The sequence below is a fragment of the Carassius gibelio genome, chromosome B3 (genome assembly GCF_023724105.1).
Source record: "Carassius gibelio isolate Cgi1373 ecotype wild population from Czech Republic chromosome B3, carGib1.2-hapl.c, whole genome shotgun sequence".
Lineage (NCBI taxonomy): Eukaryota > Metazoa > Chordata > Actinopteri > Cypriniformes > Cyprinidae > Carassius > Carassius gibelio.
In genome coordinates this window covers 26790342-26811325 of record NC_068398.1, presented here as the reverse complement: position 1 = coordinate 26811325, position 20984 = coordinate 26790342, and the positions used below count along the sequence as shown (strand labels likewise).

The 20984-nt window shown below is 38.6% G+C and overlaps 1 protein-coding gene across 3 annotated transcripts; it reads left to right on the top strand.

Annotated features, from left to right (window-relative positions):
• The first annotated feature begins 2051 nt into the window (after positions 1-2051).
• LOC127953553 (dynein axonemal light chain 4) lies at positions 2052-10653 on the top strand. 3 transcript variants are annotated; one of them, XM_052552732.1, is made up of 5 exons: positions 2061-2981; positions 3053-3135; positions 4304-4387; positions 4589-4675; positions 9507-10653. In XM_052552732.1, the coding sequence occupies exons 1-5, from the start codon at positions 2945-2947 to the stop codon at positions 9795-9797; spliced, it is 582 nt and encodes a 193-aa protein (XP_052408692.1). In that variant the 5' UTR covers positions 2061-2944; the 3' UTR covers positions 9798-10653. The 3 variants fall into 3 exon arrangements, with proteins under 3 accessions (XP_052408694.1, XP_052408692.1, XP_052408693.1); XM_052552734.1 differs by lacking the exon at positions 9507-10653 and having other exon boundaries at positions 2052-2132; positions 4589-7462; XM_052552733.1 differs by lacking the exon at positions 9507-10653 and having other exon boundaries at positions 2062-2981; positions 4589-7462.
• Positions 10654-20984: the final 10331 nt, after the last annotated feature.

Below are 20984 nucleotides of genomic sequence, written 5' to 3'. Positions count from 1 at the left end.
CATGTTTTACTGAAGCAGGAGATGTGAGAGAATGTAAAATGTTTCTCAAGAGCCTATGCACTATTTCTGTTTATTAGCTCTTTTCATCCTTGTACACATCATCTGAATGCAACTGTGTGTGTGTGTGTGTGTGTATTTTAGCTAGGTAACAGATTTCAGGCAAGAACCAGATTTTCTGCATGTCTTTGTTCAAATAACTATTTCAGATGTGATTTCATTCTGGAGATTTTTTTGTATGATTATAACAGCTTGGTTATGCTAGGTATGACCTAATTTAGTGTCACCCACCTGTGTTTGTAACATTTAACCATTTCTAATTCTCTCTGTCTCTTTGGGTTTGTTCTATTCATTGAATGAGTGGATTAGACAGAGAGTAATGGATCTTCCATCATCTGTGCCCCAGCCAACAAATTCACCTAGCTCTCTGAGTACGTGTGCATCTGTCTCTGTCTGCTTTTTATTTTTGCTTTCTCAGAGTATAAAAACAATCCCAGCATTCTTTAACTAAATCCATCTCTGTACTCTAGATGCACGGATCAATAAGTCTGGATGTGCTTTTTTGAAAGGAGGTCTAAACGTTCCCCAAAGATTCAGCTAGTGTAGAACCCAAGTTTTTTTTTTTCTTTTTTCTTCTATTCTCTGAATTGTTCCACCTTTGTTCTTCTAATGCAGGATGAACTAAATCAAAATATGTGTTTTATTTACTTCCCCCAAGTTTGGAACAACCAGTTTACGTTTTGCTCTTTTGCATAATACATTTTCCAAAATGTGTGTATCCACAGAGTTGATAGTCCCCATTGACATCCATAGGCATACTTCCATTCTATAGAAGTCAGTGGAGTCTATCAACTGTTTGGCTACCCCAAAATATCTTTTTATGTTGAACAGAAGAAGGAAATAGTGAGTAAATAATGCTGGAATTTTCATTTTTCATCCCTTTAACGTATTTAGAGATCAATTAAAAAGCCTTTTCCTTATGTGAAAACTCAGATAAGACAGCAGAGTAAAACATGTTCATGCAATGGAGTATCATCCTAATATGTTAGCTGCGAAACTACAACTCTGTTTGCTACCTTGAGGTTCATACAGCTTTAAAAGTGCCAACAAAGTTTTTGAAGGTGCAGAACAAAAGCACCAAAAACTCCCAAACAACAGACAAGCCAACATCCCCAGTGGAGAAGTGAATGGTGCTCGGGAAAGATGTGTAGGAGGGTTTTAACCTCTAGTCTCTATTATGAAATACTGTTATCTGTGTTGGTGGTGTGGGCGCTGATGGCAGCCCGCTCAATAACATCTGCACGTGGACCAAAAAATAAATAAATTACAAAGAAAATCCAAGACGCGTGAGGCATTTTAAACAATCATGATCAGAACTTTGGTTGAATTTATTATATTCTACATCACATTGACCTTTTTAGATGCTTTGCCCCAGGATGAGACACACATACTCGCACACATTGCCTAGTAGTTTCCTTAATCTCAAAAATGTCATAATTCCCACTGGGATTACCTTTCTGCTCTCTTTCTCCGACCATTCAGGAGTGAAACCAAATGCATTAATGCCATTATAATCTAAAAGCAAAGGTTTATTAACAGATTTGTGTGGTGCACCAAACAACTGACCTTATTTTAACACAAAAACACACTTTTCAGGCTTTTATTTATTAATATTATTTTTGTATTATTATTTTTTTTTTTTATAGTTACTGAAATACATGCACCATCACTCACTAAATGTAAAGTAGGCTATTCTTGGAAATGATATGTACAAATCATGCCATTTAGTATTAAATGATACGAAAGAATGAAAGAAATAAAGAAAGAATGAAAGAAATAAAAATAGAAAGAAAGAGAAAAACAAAACAAAAAAAGACAAGAAAGAAAGAAAGAAAGAAAGAAAGAAAAAAAAAACAGAAAGAAGAAAGAAACAAAAAGAAAAAAGAAAGACATAAAGAAAGAAAAGAAAGAAAGAAAGAAAGAAAGAAAGAAAGAAAGAAAGAAAGAAAGAAAGAAAGATGTGGACGGAGGCGGAAACAAACAGGTCACGTGGATCTGTCGGAGGTTGCCAGGGCCGGGGTGTCTCCATGACAACACTAGTAGAGGAGCGTGTGTGTGTAAAGCGCTGCAAAGGGGTATGTACTTGAGCTGTGCTGGTCAAAATTAAATATTACCGAGCTTTATACCTTTTTACGTTTCTCCATTTCGTTCAGCTGTTTATCAGTCGTAGCGTTTTAAGTTTAAGGGTGCAGGAGTCGAGCTAGCAAGCTAACATTAGCCCAGAGATGCTAAAAACAAACGCGTCACAATTACTCGATACAATTGTTTATCTTCACACGATCAGCTCATCAGCTTATTTTATGTAACGTTAACGACGCAGTAATGTTTTTTCCCAGAGTTTTTATTTGTTTTGGTTGGTAGTCTTTTAAATGTGTAGAATTCTGCTTCAGTTCTGGTTCTGTTGCCCTTTGCACGACTTATTTTTAACAACAACGAGTGTTTATGTTGTATAAATCTGAATGCTTTTAAATGGATTTAAGTTGTAAAATGCTTTTACAGTAATTGACAATGTACTGTACACGACACGGGCTTTAACAAAGATGTACAAATGTACGTCTTATACAAATATTGTAAATGTATAACATTGTATATGTAAAAAAAATATTCATGTGATGGCAAAGATGCAATTTTTAGCAGCCATTAAACTAGTCTTGAGTCTCGCATGATCCATCAGAAATCATTTTATATAGTTATTAAACAAGTCCCCCTTTTTACAACGTTTTCCTCTATGATTTTAAAGCTTTAAAATGTCTTGTTTATTTCTTGTTGGGATGAATAATCTCTACATTTATGCCAAGACTAGTCGTTTCCTTTGTGTTCATTTTGATACATTTACATATTTGATGAGGACAATAACCCACATTTACTTCTGTTTGTGAACAAACTAATGTGTTTTTCATTCTCCTTGCCAATGCTAAAAATGGGTGAGTATTTTGACCTAATGTTCTGATTTTCCTTTTCATCAGACAGGACTAATCCTTCTGTCTCTCTTTAGAAAAGAAAAGGATGGCAGAAACCGTTGATGGTAAAAAAGAGGATGCCGACTACAAAAGAGTGCAAAGCTTTCCGCTCATCCGGGTGGGTGCCGCTCCACTGCTGCTGTGACCTAGATAGACATAACAGTTATGGATGGGTCTGGGATTTTTTGTATTAGATCACTCAAACTGCTCCCTTTTCCATCCTTTTCCAAACATGAGATTTTAAACATCTATTTATCCCTTTTTTTCCTAAGTCTTTTTACTGTCTAAATATTTTGCACTGCCTTGGTCAATGCAACATAGCTTGTTTATTTTTTTAAGTGTTTAATATATCTTTAAAGTATTGTTATTAATAATAATTTATAATAATATTTCTGTACAAAACCGTTCAAAAGTTCAGGTCTCTTATGGTAACCAAGGCTGCATTTGTATGATCAAAAATACATTAAAACCTCAATATTGTCAAATATTTTTACGGTTTAAAGTAATAGTTTTTTATTTGGATGTTTTAAAAAAAAAATATTTATTCCTGTGATCAAAGCTGAATTTTCAGCATCATTACTCCAGTCTTCAGTGTCACAAGATCCTTCAGAAATCATACTGATATACTGATTTGCTGCTCAAGAAACATTTCTTCTTCTTCTTACATTTGTTACATTGGCCATGCATTAAGATTTAGTTCCCACAACTTATTTAGTTCCCAGAGAAAAAAGAGAAAGTGACGTGACATTCAGCCAAGTATGGTGACCCATACTCAGAATTTGTGCTCTGCATTTAACCCATCCGAAGTGCACACACACAGAGCAGTAAACACACACACACACACACACACACACACACTGTGAACACACACCCGGAGCAGTGGGCAGCCATTTATGCTGCGGCGCCCGGGGAGCAGTTGGGGGTTCGATGCCTTGCTCAAGGGCACCTAAGTCGTGGTATTGAAGGTGGAGAGAGAACTGTACATGCACTCCCCCCACCCACAATTCCTGCTGCCCCGAGACTCGAACTCACAACCTTTTGATTGGGAGTCCGACTCTCTAACCATTAGGCCATGACTTCCCAGTATCAGTAATGATTCAATATAATTTATTTGATAATAGATTTTGTTCGTTTGTAACAATGTTAAAGTCTCTGTCACTTTTGTTCAAATGATTGTACATATGATGAATAAAAAAGTAGAACGTTTTTCTTAATAAAAAGAATCCCGTTACACCTGTCAGAGCTTGACTAGAATCTAGAATATGTGTTGTTGGTTTCATCTGCAGCACACAGATATGCCAGAGGAGATGCGCGTGGAGACTATGGAGCTTTGCGTCACAGCCTGCGAGAAATTTGCCTCCAACAATGAGGTAAGTCTGAATGTGTGTGCTTTTATTATGAAGCGCAGGCTTTCAGATAAATGTGCTCTCCGGGTCACACAGGTGGGGCTGGGCTCTGAGTTTCCGTCTAGTACTGAGTCAGGACGCTTCACACGCACACAGTCTGGCCATCTGGACTGCTCCAGTAGCCTACATGCTTTCATCTCGCTCTCTTTCCCGCTCTGTTTTCAGAGTGCTGCCAAGATGATCAAGGAGTCCATGGATAAGAAGTTTGGCAGTTCGTGGCATGTGGTGATCGGTGAGGGGTTTGGGTTCGAGGTGAGCCATGAAGTCAAGAACCTGCTCTACATGTTCTTTGGAGGAAGTCTGGCCGTGTGCGTTTGGAAATGCTCCTGATGCTGTTTCCTGCCACACTATAGCCACTGTGAGATATTTATACCCACGGATCTGTCCTAACTATGCAGCCCTATTCGACTTGAGATGCGCGTGTGTTTGTGTGTGAAATTGGAGCAGGAAAAAAGGAGAATGTTTCTTGTGCACTTCTCCAGAGTACTCTTTTCCTGTCTTATGTTTTAAAGGCTTACATTTTAAGCCATAAGCACAGAATTTAAAGAGTTTGGTTAACTTTTCTGAACATTTTTATTGAACCTATGGAGTTTATTGCAACTGACTGCTGGTCCTAATTAAGGGAATGTTTTATTTCTTTCTTCTTCCTGTGATATTTACTTTAACACAATGGTCTTATTGTGTGCAATTCACTATAGCACATTATTCCAAAGAAAACGTTTGCCTCTGTAATCTTTCATCTAAATGTATTTACTTGCCCATACCTACTCTTATTTAACGTATTTAATTTGGAATCAATCTTATTTAAAAATTCCTCCCTATTAATCATCCAATGCCATTCTTTAAAAATATACAATGGATGAATGAATTCTGGTATTCTACACCCACTTTAATGGCCAGTCAGGTCCAAGTGGATAAAAGTGCAGTCCTACCCACTTTTTTAACTAATTAGTTTTTTTAATTCAAAAATTAACTGTATTTTTATTTAGAATTTACATGGTGTACATTATTCACAAAAAAAAAAAAAAAAAATATTCCCTTTTTAATCCATGATCTTGCTCTTCATTGGAGATTGAGAGAGCTTTGCTTTTCTATTGACTTAACATGTGTGCTGTTGAATGATGTTTGCTAATATATTAATTCAAGGGATAGTTCACCAAATAATCAAAATTATGTCATTAATAACTCACTCTCATGTCGTTCCAAACCCGTGAGACTTCCGTTTATCTTCGGAACACAGTTTAAGATATTTTAGATTTAGTCCAAGAGCTCTCAGTCCCTCCATTGAAACATAGGTCCAGAAAGGTAAGAAAAACATCATCAAAGTAGTCCATGTGACATCAGAGGGTCTTTTTTGAAGCATCAAAAATACATTGTGGTCCAAAAATAGCAAAAACTACTTTGAAGATGTTTTTCTTACCTTTCTGGACATGGACAGTAGACCGTACCAGTCCCTCCAGAAAAACGCAGATTTTTTTTGTAATTGTTGTGGGCAAAAATCCTTGATTTTGCGGCACGTTTTCTTAAAAAATGCGATGGAATATGCAGGATATTTTTGCAATTTATGCGATGAAATTGCGTGAACTGGCAAAAATTGCGGTTTGATGAAAAAGAGAAAAAAAGGTGATTCCCCCAACACCTTTTTCTCACTAGGCTACAACCTTAATGTAAAGAGTAATTTCTTATTACTTCCTATGATAAGCGAGCATACTAAATCACAGAATATTTAAGTTGCAATCTCTTACTGCAACGTAAATTATTTTACATACTGCTAATATAATTACAACTGTAAGTTTTTGGTACTGTTCTGTAACAAAATGTGCAATCTTACAACTGTAAAGTTGCATCAACGTCTGAATGAAACTACAAGTGTTAGTAGCCTATAGTGAGAAGGGGCTGTTGGGGGAATCACCTTTTTTTCTATATTTCATCAAACCGCAGTTTTCGCCAGTTCTCGCAATATAATTTGGCTCCACTGTCATGTAACAAATCGGGAAACTGCTTTGCGCGTTCTTTTGCGCTTATTTTTGTTGGCAAATGAGAATGATTTGCACGCTTCAAGTTGCACCTTGGTTTCACCCAGGCGGCAAGGAACTCGACCGGAAGTTGAAGTCGGGTGGGGGCTGCCATCTTTTAGCAGAACTTCACTTGCGTTAGCATTCCCATTGACTCCCATTCATTTTGCTGTCACTTTGACAGCGAATAACTTTACATCTGAGGCGTTTAAAGACTCCGTTTGACCATTATTTATTTCTAAAGATACACGACAATCAGTGGTGGAATGTAACGAAGTATTTGTACTTCGTTACTGTACTTAAGTAAATTTTTACGTATCTATACTTTACTTAAGTAAAAAAAATTATGCATACTTATACTTTTACTCAAGTAGATTTTTCAGCAATTATCTGTACTTTCTACTCCACTACATTATTAAAATGCGTGTCGTTACATCCTTCCGAATCTTGCATAAAAATTTTTTTGGTCGACTGACGTTTTGGCGTTGCTGGCCAATGCACGTTGAAACAGATCGGAGATCTGATTGGCCAAAGAACTCACGCGCTCAGCACGTGTTTTGAAACAACACAAGCGGAACTGATGTAAATCGAAGATATTATAATATTTGTTTGACGTAAGTTAGTAGTAACTGTTACCCTAACAGGGCAACTTCTTTAGCTGGTTATTAGCACAGCAGGGACGATAGCTTGCTAGTACGTTTCATTTTTGGAGATGAGCAAACTACTGCTATATCTGTTCATACGTAGTTGGCTAAAATAGCTGTTTGTTTTGACTCGATGAAAAAATGTTCAAACTATTTATACGGCGTCGGCTCCTAGCTTCTTTACCATACAACATTGGGTATTTATTTGACATTCACAAGTATAAGCATGCAGGCAAAACTATATCTTGGTTTGATTCGATTGTGAACAATTTTGAACTATGACAGTGGTTTTTCGTCAATATCATGATATTATATATATATATATATATATATATATATATATATATATATATATATATATATATATATATATATATATATACAGTACAGGCCAAAAGTTTGGAAACATTACTATTTTTAATGTTTTTGACAGAAGTTTCTTCTTCTTATCAAGCCTGCATTTATTTGATCAAAAATACAGAAATAAATGTAATATTGAGCAGAATAATATTGTGCAGAATAAACTGGTCATACAAATTTGATTAAAGTGTTCAGAATAACACTCACCTGTGTACTTTTGAGGTTTTTTTACTGCTCTTAATAGTATAGTAAAAATAAAATAAATTGTATGTCATAATAAAATAAATTGTACGTCATAATTGGCTTAGCCTAATTATTATTTAATGAGTAATTAGTAAATAACCAGATTTTTACAGTGTCAGTATTGCACAACAACTCTTTCCAGTACACAATAGATATTGTTTGTGATTGTTACAATTGAACAGCCCAGACATTGAGACAACTGATTGTACTTTTACTTAAAAAAATACTTTAAAGTAAATTTAAAAGTATGTACTTATGACTTTTACTTAAGTAAGATGTTGATGTAGTAATTATACTTTTACTTAAGTATATATTTTGCAGGGTAGTTGTACTTTTACTTAAGTACTAAACTTAAGTACTTTCTCCACCACTGACGACAATGTATAAAGGGCTCCATTACCTTCTATGTTACATTATGGCCCCATATAAACAGTTTTTGTAAAAAATAGGCTAACGATTGCGTCATAACCACTCGTCTCTCTGTCACATTAACGTACAGACAGGAGGAGAAGCTTGCAGGCAATTAACTTAATATGGCGTACTGGCGTTACATTTTAAAATACTATACAAAATAATTTATCAGAATACTTACTCCTGCTCACTCAAGCCAAAGAACTCCCCGCTCAAGCTCGCCGTCTCTGCAAGATTAACGATGGCAGTTTGCACGCACAGCTACTAGAAGATTTACATCTGTCAGACAGGATGCTGACGTCGTCAAGCTTCGTTTGAGTCTGCGCATCAGAAACGGTGGTGCTAAAAAACGCTAAAAATGGGCTTCACTTGTCTCAATTGAGTTCCAAAGGGATCGCTGTGTCCATTTCTTTTACTGTCTATGGTTTCACTGCGGGGTTTGCAGATGATGTTCACGTCAAGTAATTACGTCATTTCATAAGGTTCCCATGGTAATAGGGGAAAATTGCGCTTTACTTGTCTGAAGTAAACGCAACATTTTTCAACTTTCTGCTAATATATATGTGAGTTTTTTGCAACAAAAATACAGGGAATATAAAATCATGCTAGCCCCGCATATTTTGCTTTCAGAAATCGGTAATTTATGCAGCAAGAGAGCGGCGTATTTGAAAAAATGCGACCCCGCATAAATATGTTATGGGTTACGGGTTTGGAACAACATGAGGGTGAGTTATTAATGACATAATTTAGATTATTGGGTGAACTAACCCTTTCATTCATTCATTCAAATGCTCACTTTACAGTCCTGCTCTTGATGATGAATAATATCCTGTTTCATTTGCAAATACACTACTGTTGACAAGTTTGAGGGCAGTAAGATTTCATAAGTTTTTATTTTCATAAGTATTTATTTGATTAAAAATATTGTGCAAAATATTAAACACTAATATTGTGAAATATTATAATTTTAAAATAACTGTTTCCTAATGTAATTTGTCACTGATGTCAAAGCTTATATATATATATATATATATATATATATATATATATATATATATATATATATATATTGCAATATATAACTGCAATATGTATTGTTTAGGATTCTTTGATGAATGGAAGGTTTAAAAGAAGTGATTATTTTACATATTAAATCTTGTGTAACATAATAAGTGTCTAAAATGTCTCCTTGGAGAATGAAAATCTAACTTTCTTTAAAAAAAAATGAAACCTCAAACTTTGAACAGTAGAGTGTGTCACATTACAGAAGTCAAATGGATGGTAAGCGGCAATTTACTGTTAAGTGTAGTTTTTAAAGCCGTCCATTTGAATGCTGTGTAACAACTGAAGTGTCAGTCTGCGTTTCTCTCTCTTTGAGGCTCTGAATATTCGATTGTATTTGGCTTGCAGGTTGTCGTAGGAGTTTGTTTGCTGCGTGAGGCTGTTCCGGACAGAATGTGTGTCGCTGCACTCCATTGCATGTGTCATTTTTCAAACGCATTCCCTCTCTCTCTCTGTCTGTCTGTCTCTTTCATTCTGTTTCCTGTCCAGCAGTGTCTCTCTCAGTGGGCTGCTCTGCCACCTGTTTCAAATTCCTCTTTCTCTTTCATTGTTCACTCTTTTGTTTCTTATCCTTTCATTGTCACCCCAGGAATCTTGTACCCTGTCCTTTTCTCCTTTTTATGTAACCAGCATGTGTAGAGTGTGAATACTTGAATGTTATATACGTTTTCAGAACTTGATTTCTGAAGGTTTTTCTAGTCATGCAATAATACAGTTAGTGCTCTTTTTCTTTTTTCTCAGTATACCACTTCACATCCTTATTTCATAAATGCTGAAACCTGTCATTCACTGTCATAATTTGCAACTCGTTACAACCTTAAACCTATTCTAATAGTCTTCAGCTCTATTTGGATGGTACATTTTACATGCTTTTGCAACAGAATTTACAGTTGCTTGTTTATGATTTAATTATGGCAGCAATTTCTGTGCCATGAGTGTTTTTGAATGAAATCACATAAATAGCGGATGAAAAAATGTATTTAATTTATTGTTTGACCAACCAACAGTTTCCACCAAACTTTGAGCCATTGCTTGAGTCCATGTCATTCTGTCTAGTCCAGTCAGGCCACTGTTTGCAATTGTGTTTAATGCAGCTATGGTGCAAGTGCTGTAGTGAACACTCTGCAACAGATGCAGATGCAAATATCATTTATTTTTTGGCCCCTGCTAATTTGAAAGGGTGCTGTTTTGACACTTTTGATACATAAAATGAACTTGCTGCCAAATTCAAAGTTTGATCTCAGAGGAGGTATGCAAATATGTTACAGTCATCATCCTGAGAAACAATTGTCAGTGCAAACAGTGCTTTTGATTTCAGATGTGATTGAATGCTGCAAGATTTTATCAGAATGTTCCATCTTTGTTCCTACAATTTGTAAATGCAGTAAAAGCCTTTAATGACTTTATTATGATATTTTATTCAATTTTCAATCAATTTGTCAACTCTGTGCAATAATTTCTGTTTAGATAAATAAAAAAAAAATAAAAAAACACATTTAAGCCTACTGTGTGGTATCAGCAAATCCAAAATTTGAGTTCAAATATCCATTAACTGATATTTGAGTTCTGAGACAAAATTGAAAACGGAAGAATTTCTAGTTGGTTATACAAAGGAATTTTTGATTACTAAAAGCTTCAGAGGTATTCATGTGTTTGGGTGCATCTGCTGCTCAAATGTCTCACAATTTCCCTTCCTAATTATAGGAGTAATGATAGTTACTCTCAACTCTCATTCTGATGGCACCCATTCACTGCATATAACAATTGATATAATTTCTCCAAATCTGTTCAGATAAAGAAACAAAACTCATCTTGAATGACCTGATGGTGAGTACATTTTCAGCATTTGTTTGTAATCTTTTAAGAAAAAAAAAGATAAATAATTAATCTACCGTAAGTTTGAATTACTATGAAGAACTATGTTGTTTTGTCAAACATTTTGCTGTATTTGTCAAGAATTTGTCAGCCCACCACTGTGCATTAGTACTGGTTTGCCAGTCAGACAGCTGCAGTTTAATGAGATTTCCAATGTTTTTTTTCCCCAGTTAGCCTTCGTGCCACTGATGTTATTGACCTTCTAAATCAAGTATCTTGTTTTCCATTTATATAGGCTTTATCTACTCCTTTATAGGCTCCTCCTAATGTCCATGTTCTTTTCTATATTCATTTCTTGTCCAGAAACATGCTGTTTCCTCTCTCAGTACAGTATCTCCCAGTCTCTTCTCTTTCTGTTTTTCAGATGAACTGAACCTAGATCAGATGGTGGGCTGGTACTGTGTGTCTCTGGCTCGCGCTTCTCATTAACAGCTTGGCTCTCTCTGGGGGACTGCAGGATCTGCCTGACATTTTGCTGACCAGGAACATACCGCAGAGAGACACGAGGGGAAGAGGAATGTGAGCCAAAGATCATTAGATAGAAGGAATGCGTCACGCCTGAGATTTTATGCTATGGTAAAATATGCACTAAAACACAGGTGGGTAAAGATGGAAGGAATTTGTCTTTCTCAGTAGAACCTTCCTGGACAAGAAAAGAGAGAGTGTAGTTTGAGCAGTAGAGATGTAGATTGACTGATAAAAGAGAGACAGCAGCTGAGGAATATCATCACATTGATTTGTAGATCATGAATGTCCAGATGAAGCAGTAGAGGGATTACACTGATTACATAACTCTGTGTGTGTGTGTGTGTGTTGAAAGAGCATTGATGGCAGTGAAGCAGTGAACTGGATGTGAGGAGAGTGTCAGTTAAGGGATGAATACAAATCAGTTTTCCTTTTTTCTTTGGTTTCTCTCCTCACTTGGTTTCCTTCTACTACGTTTTGTAATACGCAAAGTTACAGTCCTGGGTGCGAATTGGTCAGTATAATGTGCATTTACATGCACAGGTTTTTGTTTATAATCAAGTTTTAGTCCGTAGTATTGACTGAACTGTGAGGCTCCATACTAACCTTTAGCCATTATTCTAGTCACAATATAGCAGAACGTAGACATTATTGGGTAAAATGGGACTGCCCACTTTTTCAGTTGTATAGATTTTGTATAGATTATTCCCCTTTCTTTTATATATAGGTATAAAACCCATTTATTAAAAAGAACTGCAGAATATTCTTCTATACAACACTGTTCAAAAGTATACTCACCAAGGGCATATTTATTTGATCTTCTATAACCGTATTGTGAAATATTAGAATTCAAAATAATGGTTGTCAATTTTAATAATAGAATATCTTTTAATAAAATATCATAACATGAACATTTCCAGAATACATTATTGGAGTATCTCATTATAATTCAGAAATAATTATTATATGCTTATTTGCAGCTCCAGAAATATTGTTTATCAATGTTGTAAAAATTAAATGTTAAAAAAAAAAAAAAAAAAAAAAAACAGTTTTATCTGAAAAGAAATCTATTTGAAAGGATTCTACTGAACCATTGAAAATCGATTTCTTCATGGAGTAAATTAAAACTTCTCTGGCTTAAGTGGGTAATTTCTGCTCCATTAGTGGGACCAAATTGAATTGCAAAAATGACTGTATTCCAACAGGTTTCCCATCTGCCATTGGTCTTATTGCCTAATTATGTAATTGTTTACTATACTTGTGACCCCTCTCATAACTTCTAATTTCTCTCAGTCTCTTTCTTTCTCACTCGGGGGGTGAATGAAATATTCATAGCTTGGCAGTGAGTAAGCGAATAGACCAGCAGAGTGTCTCAAACATGTTCCCTCCTTCACATGTGGAGATATGGCACTCACACAGGGTTTTTATTTGTGTGTTTTGGGTTTTCTTCCATATTTTCTTTTTTATTCAGGCAGGAATTAGGAGACTCAGATTCCATATGCTTCCTCATCTTCAGCAGTTCCTTCTGAATTCCAAATAACAGACCAGCAGTCCATGTGGAAGATGAATAAATGGAGAGAGTATAGACAGACAACAAGAATTAATAACGTAATGCACAAGAAAAAGAGAATAAAAAGGGAAGGGGATGAATATTTAATATTCTGTCCCTGAGCTTGACGTCTAGCCTCTTGACACATACAGTATTAATAAACAGGATGGCAGGATGCTCTTGTGTATTTATGAGTGAAACAGCGGGTTGTTCTCTTGAAAATGCTTCAAAGGATTATAAAGTGTGATGCTTTGTCAAATTGAGTTAAATAATATGCAAAAAAAATATGGGAAATATGAGATAAATATGGGATTGTGTAATATATTAGTCAATTTTAACAAGCCATTTTGTTCCTTATTTATTTGCATACATGCATAATTGAATGCTCTGGTGGTATTTGCAATTGTACAACATAATGTTATACTGAATCATGCCTGCTAAAAAAAAAAAGTATGAAACTATGCAACTTTAAACATTGAACACATAACATCCATCAATGGAAGGTGAAATTGAGTGTGGTGCAATGTGGGATACACCTAGTACAATATGTTTTGTTATATGGGGGGCTATAAATTAGCCTACTGTACTTTACACAGTAGGATATATATAGTAGTGGGTATACTGCTGCAGTAGCAATGCAATGTTATTTTCTGATCATAGATTTTTCTGATTATAGAGTCTGCATACACTAATCAGTAATTTAGTACTTTATTTCAAACATAGCCAGTGAGTTCTGCACATTTTGATCCTGCCACGTCATGGAAATTTGCATACTAATACCGTCATGGAATAGTCTACTATTTCAAGCATAGCTTTGCTCTTTTCTTACTTTCAGAGTGTACTTGATTAATTAGTAACATCTCTGTAATGTGGTTTGTTTGCACTTTAGGGCACATTTGCATCTGTTGTGTAACTGGACTTGCAAAAGCCACACGTTCCTGTTATTACACTGGGGATCATCCTCTTTGCGTACTGAAGCCTCTGAATTAATGATGTGGTGGATGGTGTCTGCGGCGGCGCTCCACACTTTGGAGATAATAAAGACATGTCTGATCCACTCCTGCCAGTAAAAAGGCTGATTTCCCAGGTCCCTTCTTTTACAACCGCTGCATATTATGTAAAGCAGTTTTTCCCAAACTTTTTCTGCCAGGCCCCCCTTTAGTAGAAAAAAAATATTTTGAGCTCCCCTCCAGTAAACTGTAATATTGTGAAATGTGTCCATTTCAAAACATATATTTATGTTATGAGACTACTCTAATAAAGTAGTGGTGATAACAGACAGATTTTAATGATCAGTTCTGCTTAAAAAGATGCAATCTAATGGTGTTTACATTAAATAAACCTGCTCCCGACAGCAACTCCAAGATGAGCTTCAAAGAACCAACCAATCCAAGAAGGGTATTTGTTTAGAGTTGTGAGCTTGCCAGAGGATTCTCCATCATGGAGAGGCCGCCACCCCACAGCCACTGCTTAGACACCAGTGCTCACTGGCTCCAGCCCCCAGCCACAACACCAGGGCTGCAGAGACTCAGGGGGAGCCCCGGGAGAGTACTGCAGCTCAGACCAGCGCAGGCTCCATTTCGGGGGCTAAATGCGGTCATCGCATGGACTTATACACGATTCTACACATTGATGACTCATTGGATTATGTATCTGGATCCTGTTGGTTCAGCTCTTTGGACTTGCACACTGGGGATTGACAAGTGGAGCTGGCATCAGAGTCCTGGCCCAAAACTGCATTTCCCATAGGGCAAGGATTGTAGCAGTTTAAGGTGATACCATTTGGGCTATGTAATTCTCCAGCCACCTTTGAGAGGCTGATGGAGCGGGTCCTTAAAGACATTCCCCGCACCTGCTATGTGGTGGTCTATTTGGACGATCTGTTGTTCCATGCCAGAGACTTTGATCAGGCTGTCCACAATTTATGGGAGGTCCTGACAGCCATCCGTAGTGCCGGGTTGTGGTTGAATCTGGCCAAGTGTAATCTGCTCACCCGCCAGACACAGTTCCTGGGGCACGTGGTTAGCGGGAACAGTGATGGCCCCCACCAATCAACATCACTAGCCGCTTTTCCACTGTCGGGCCAGTGTGAGCCAGGGCTTAAAACGGGCGGGGCGGGGCTAATAGCCTCGGACCTGTAGCACCGAGGCCAAAATAGCGATGCATTTCCACCGTCGGGCCAGAAGCTCCGTTGTGCTTCACTAAAACCCGCCCTTTACATGCCTCTCAGGAACAACGTTACACAACCCCATCATTTCACCTACAAAGAGAAGTTATAAGAAAACTAATAAGAAATAAGTCACTGGAACTAGTGCGATCACAAAAAAAAAAAAACACGATAAAAGTGGCTGTTTGCCTGCATGCTTTGTCAAATACTTAAATCCAAAAGCATTAATGTTTTACTATAATAAGTGATGCATTGATTATAATGAAATAATTTATCAGGACTGAAAATTGGTCATGTGTTATGAACGTAGTCTGCTCTTCAGTTGAGTCTGTTTCTGCTTATTTGAAGTCACAATAGCCTATAGGATATGCCTATCATGCATAGTCTTTTGCATCAGTTATAAATATTTCTGCCTTGTATGGTGATTATAATCCACATCGGATCGAGTTATTTCAAATACTCGCTGCTGACTGAAAGTGAGTTTTGAGCTCAGCTTATTTAAAACATCTGATGCTCTCCAGACACAGAAAAAACTCAGCCTTTGTTGATAACCACTTCTGTAGCCCCAGATGGCCCACATTGGCCCAAGGTTTTTGTCAGGCCAAAAAAAAACCCGGGCCATTGGCCCCGAGGAAGCACAGACGAGGCACGATCAAGCCCAGGAAGTGACAGTGGAAACCCGACTGGCCCTGGCACGCACTAACGTACCTGCTTTTGGCCCAACAGTGGAAATGCGGCTACTGAGCTGTGTAGCTTCCTGTGCCTGGCTTCTTATTATAGGAGGTTCTTCTGAGACTTTGTCACCATCGCCAGCCCTTACATCATCTGACAAACAAGTGCTGGCAATTCGGGTAGTCTGAGAGCTGTGCAGCAGCCATCGACACCTAAAAGCCAACTATCTTGCCCTGGCCTACCCTGATCCCAACCAACCTTTCCTTGTGGACACTGCCAGTAATGTGCAGCTGAGACAAAAGCAGGTGAATGCTGGCTTCCTGGAGGCCCAACCACATCTGGACTGGCCAGCAATGTTCTCCCAGGGGCCTGAGATCAATGCACTTCATTCTCAGTGGGGCAACCTGGAGCTCCATGATGTGATCTACAGGCGGTGGCAGGCACTGGGGGGAGGGTCGACTTTCCGCAACTCCTGGTTCCCCGAGCTCTGTGCCCAGAGTCATCTGTTGGGATCATGGTCAGCTGGAGCTGGCCATTTTGGGATCTCCGAGACAGTGCTGTTCTGTTGGCCAAACTTTATAGTGACCAGAGGAGGAACTTTGAAAGCCTGTTGTTCAGTGAGGTGTGCCAATGGCTGGGGGTGAAGAACAAGTACCACTCCCCTCCACCCTAAAAGCAATGGACTGGTTGAGCGGTTCACCCAACAGTCAGCACCAGAGAGACTGGCACCAGCATCTGCACCTTGTCCTGTAGGCATATAGGACAGCAGTGCAGGAGTCGAGCCAGTGCACACTGGTAGTGGTGATGTTTGGGAGGGGGCTCCACATGCTTGTGGACATGACTCATCATTGGCAGGGATCCGGAGGGATGATTCTGGATCAAATTTCGGAAGTGGTCGTCCGGGTCCAAATGTCTGGACAGGGTAGATGGGTGGTGCTTCACAATAGAGGACACTGGAGCCCACCAGGAGTGGGAGTATGATGCCCGGTCCCACGGTCCTACCATGGCCCTTTAAACTGTTCTCCATTGTATTTTATATTGTTGGGTATCACAAAACGGAATATAATACGAAAAAGTAGGTACTATCTTACAGCAGTCTCCTTTCCCCCTTAATGCATTGCATAACATCACGTTGGGGAGAGAATTTACCAAAGCCCACCTTGAGAGTGACTAGAGAGAGACGAAACGAGTAGTAGACGAGAGTATTCAGATAGCACAGATTATAGATAAATAGATAAATACATAGATATATATATATATATATATATATATATATATATATATATATATATATATAGATAGATAGATAGATAGATAGACAGACAGACAGACAGACAGACAGACAGACAGACAGACAGACAGATAGATATCGACCAACAGTGACCAAAACGCACTACCATGGGACAGCACCGCCCACACAAGCACCTGCCAAACACTTTTTCACCGGAGGAAGAGATAAATGCTTAGAAATGTCCATATAGCTAGCATTATGCCTTCTATTTCTACAAGACAAAGTTTAACAGTTCTACGACACTATGACAAAGGTTACCGGTACTTATCTGAAACTAACGTCATGATCACTGCCACTAGATATAAAGAAAACGTTAATTTTTCACTCTGTGCTATTCAATGACAGTAAAAAATATATGTGTCGTTATTGTTTACTGCTGCTCGTAGACTAGTTCCAGTGCTCATTGCTGCGTTGCTAAATGACCAGGGGTCTCATGTATCAACCTTGCGTACGCACAAAAACTTTGCGTACGCCAGCTTTCACGCTCACGGTCGGATGTACTAACAGTGAAATTAACGCAAGAATGTGCGTTCCTCCAAGCCAATTTCATGTCTGGCGTACGTTCATTTCTCATTGTTTTTGTCCGTTGGCGACTCTTACAGGCAATAAAGTGAAGTTGCAAACATTACACAACAAATTGTTCTACAAGTCTCGCACCACCACCTGTGGGAAGCATTGCAATTAATTTGCAATTTATAAAATAATTGACATAAATTGTCACACGAGCCTTATTATAATGATATAAATTATGCAATTAAATAAGAACATATAAAAGCATAACGGTTGAAACAACCCTTAGTCTATGGCAATGGCAGCGTTGGCCTTATTAGAGGACATTGCTAATGGCAGAATCAGAAGAGAACGAGTTTTTAGGGACCACAATGATTTTCTGGCCCAGGATGATGACTGGCTTATCAGCCGTTTCAGATTTGTTTTGTTTTTTTGCATATAATTATTAATTAACCCTTCAGGAGACCGCGGTTATCCACTAAAGACGTGGCTTTTAAACCCCCTCACCAACCCACAAACTGACCGAGAGCGCAGATACAATAATGCCCATTCTCGCACTCGTTCAGTTGTAGAGCGGGCGATTGGGCAGCTGAAATGTCGGTGGCGCTGCCTTGACAGGACTGGGGGGATGTTGTTATACCGCCCTGACAAGGTGTGCCGCATTGTGCTGGCCTGTGGTGTGCTGCACAATGTCGCGCATAGGCATGGCATACCACTTGGTGAGGTGGCAGCACCGCCAGATGACCCCGACCCAGGACAAATTTATGTGCAGCCCAACCAACAAGCCGTTCATGCCCGCCAACATGTGATTGCGACAATATAAATGGTAATCAGAGACAAAAGTTCACTTTTTGACCAATTCCTTTAATGAGTGGCTTATGTCTGTGAGTGCGTCAGTGATATTTTTCAGGTGACTGTTAATTTCCCCGATGGCCATAATGATTTGCTGTTGTGACTCCAAAACAGCATGTGTCAAGACGCGACCAGACGGACGGGCGTCAGCACTGGGGAGAGCACTGGAAACGCTGGGTACAGTGGGCGCTGGCTGCTCAGGAGGGGCGGACTCCGAGTGCCCCTCCTGGGAAGTGGATGTTTCGGCTGTTGCGCCATATGGGTCTAAATAAAAAAGCAAATGTTAACTGTAATTTAAGTACGTTCCATTTTTAAGGGGCACACACATTTGCAATAAATGAAATGGATCCGTAAAATCTCTGGTGTATACTTTTGGTAAGCTACACTGAATGCATTTGACAATGAAATATAGGTACGCTATATGTACCAAAGTAAAAACAAATGAGAAATTGGTTACCTTCGTCGCAATCCTGTAAATCGGAGTCTCCCACAGTAGAAGATACTACTCCAGAGAGTAAAGTGTCACCCATAATTGAGGCAACTCTCTGCTCAAAGGGTGTAAGTTCATCGATCCCTTTACCACTGCCTGTCCTGCCAACACTTTGTTGGTGCGCAGCAGTTCTCCGTTTAACGTCCACCTTTATATCAGACCATTTCTTTTTAAGCTCATTTACAGTGCGACTTTCAGATCCCACTGCATTGACGGCTTCAGCCAAACTCTCCCACTCATATTTTTTCCTTTTGTTATTAATTCCAGAGGACAACGTTCCAAATAAAATATGTTTTCTAGTCTCTACCTCCGATAGTAGCACCTCCAATTCACTTTCAGTAAAGTTTCGTTTCTTGCCGCTTGCCTTAGCCATTTTCTTACTGCTATCTTTTGCCAAAGTGGACTCATTACCATATTTAAATTGATTTAATTAGGGGAGGAGACTGGGTGGGGCGTTGTGCTCGTGCATGTGCGCTCAATTTTACGTTAATTGGGATGTACAAAGAGAATATGCGTGGAATCCTTCGTACGCAGAGATTCATACATCAGGTTTTTTTTGTGCGAAAGCACATTTACAGCTTTGTCCGTACGCAATGTTTTAGTATGAATTCAACGCAAGTCTTTGTACATGAGGCCCCAGGACACTTCACCAACTTTCCACTCATACTCCTCAGATGATGCATTTAATTGGCTTTTGACAGACATCAGTTCTTGGTAATTCCTCATTTGCCCTCTCACATCTGGCTGGTTCAAAATTACACATGTTGGCTCTTGCCACCTCTCCCTCATCCCAGTCAGTCGCTATAGTTCTGATGCTGCGTTCCAGGCAGGTTTTTGAGTAACCACTATTTCATACCACAACTAATGACTTTGTACCGTTCCGGGCAAGTTACGCCAAACTTTCTGAGCGCAAGGAATTGTACCTAGATTATTTATTTTAGTGCACCGTTACATTGACCTAAAATCGTTTTTTCAACTTGTACCACTTGCATAAACACTGCATCCGTAAGCAGTATTATACGTAGGGGCTGTCATTGTTGTTTCGCGTCCTGTGTGACGTCGGAACTCGGAGTACATCAATGTAGTACGAGTCACAGCTTTGACTGCCGTTCCAGTGCACTTTCACGGGTTTAAGGTTGGAAAAACACTGTTTATGGGTTGCCTGGAACGCGGCATCATACTAGGCTGAGGCTATCTTTCCTCCACTTCTCCCCAACGTAACGTCATCACAGAGTTGCGTAAAAAAAACACGTTAATACCAAAAACTTAAAAAACTGGTCTTTAAGACTATTTTTGAGACATTATAAAAATGATATACATATCTTGAGTGATTTATGTACCCATTAATCGAAAGTGGTGGTTAACCTGCAACATGGCCTTTAACCCTCTTGGCATTCAGCGCTTGCAGCAAGATGTGTTATGGGTATTTGTTTAGGGTTAATTTATGTGTTAAGCAAGATGGTTGGTTGGGTTTTTGTGTTAGCAATGTTATGCGTGTTTATGTTCAAGTTAGTTTGGGTGGATCTGGTTTATTTACTGCCCTGTTATCTAAAAGGGTGACTGTCACTGTCATGGAGAGAAATGTGTAGGGGAGGGACTTGTGAAATGGCCTTGCCTGTGTAAATTCTTAATCTGTGTTCAGAAGAAAAAGAGAAAGAAGACAGTACTGCCTCCTGCTGGCTTGTTTTGTTGGCGATTCTGCTCACAGAGACACTCAGGGACTTGCGGTGTATGGGACAGGAGTGCTTGCACTTTATGCTAGCCAAAGTACACAAAAGTGATGTTCAGGTGCTTGCACCCTGCTAGCCATTAGTTTAGCAACAGTTTAGCAGCCTAGCTTAGTTCCGGTAAGCCCACATTCTGTAGAATAACTGTTATTTTAAAAAGTTATATCTGGCCCCAAACTTTTTAATAGGTTTTATTTAAAAAAAAAAAAAAAAACTCTTGTGGATAAT

Bases quoted from the DNA above. Each gene is read 5' to 3' on its own strand.
- LOC127953553 (XM_052552732.1), top strand. From the start codon at position 2,945: ATGTGTTTTTCATTCTCCTTGCCAATGCTAAAAATGG. The intron at 4,388-4,588 runs GTAAGTCTGAAT...CTCTGTTTTCAG, and splicing joins AATTTGCCTCCAACAATGAG to AGTGCTGCCAAGATGATCAA. The intron at 4,676-9,506 runs GTGAGCCATGAA...TTTGGCTTGCAG, and splicing joins GTGAGGGGTTTGGGTTCGAG to GTTGTCGTAGGAGTTTGTTT.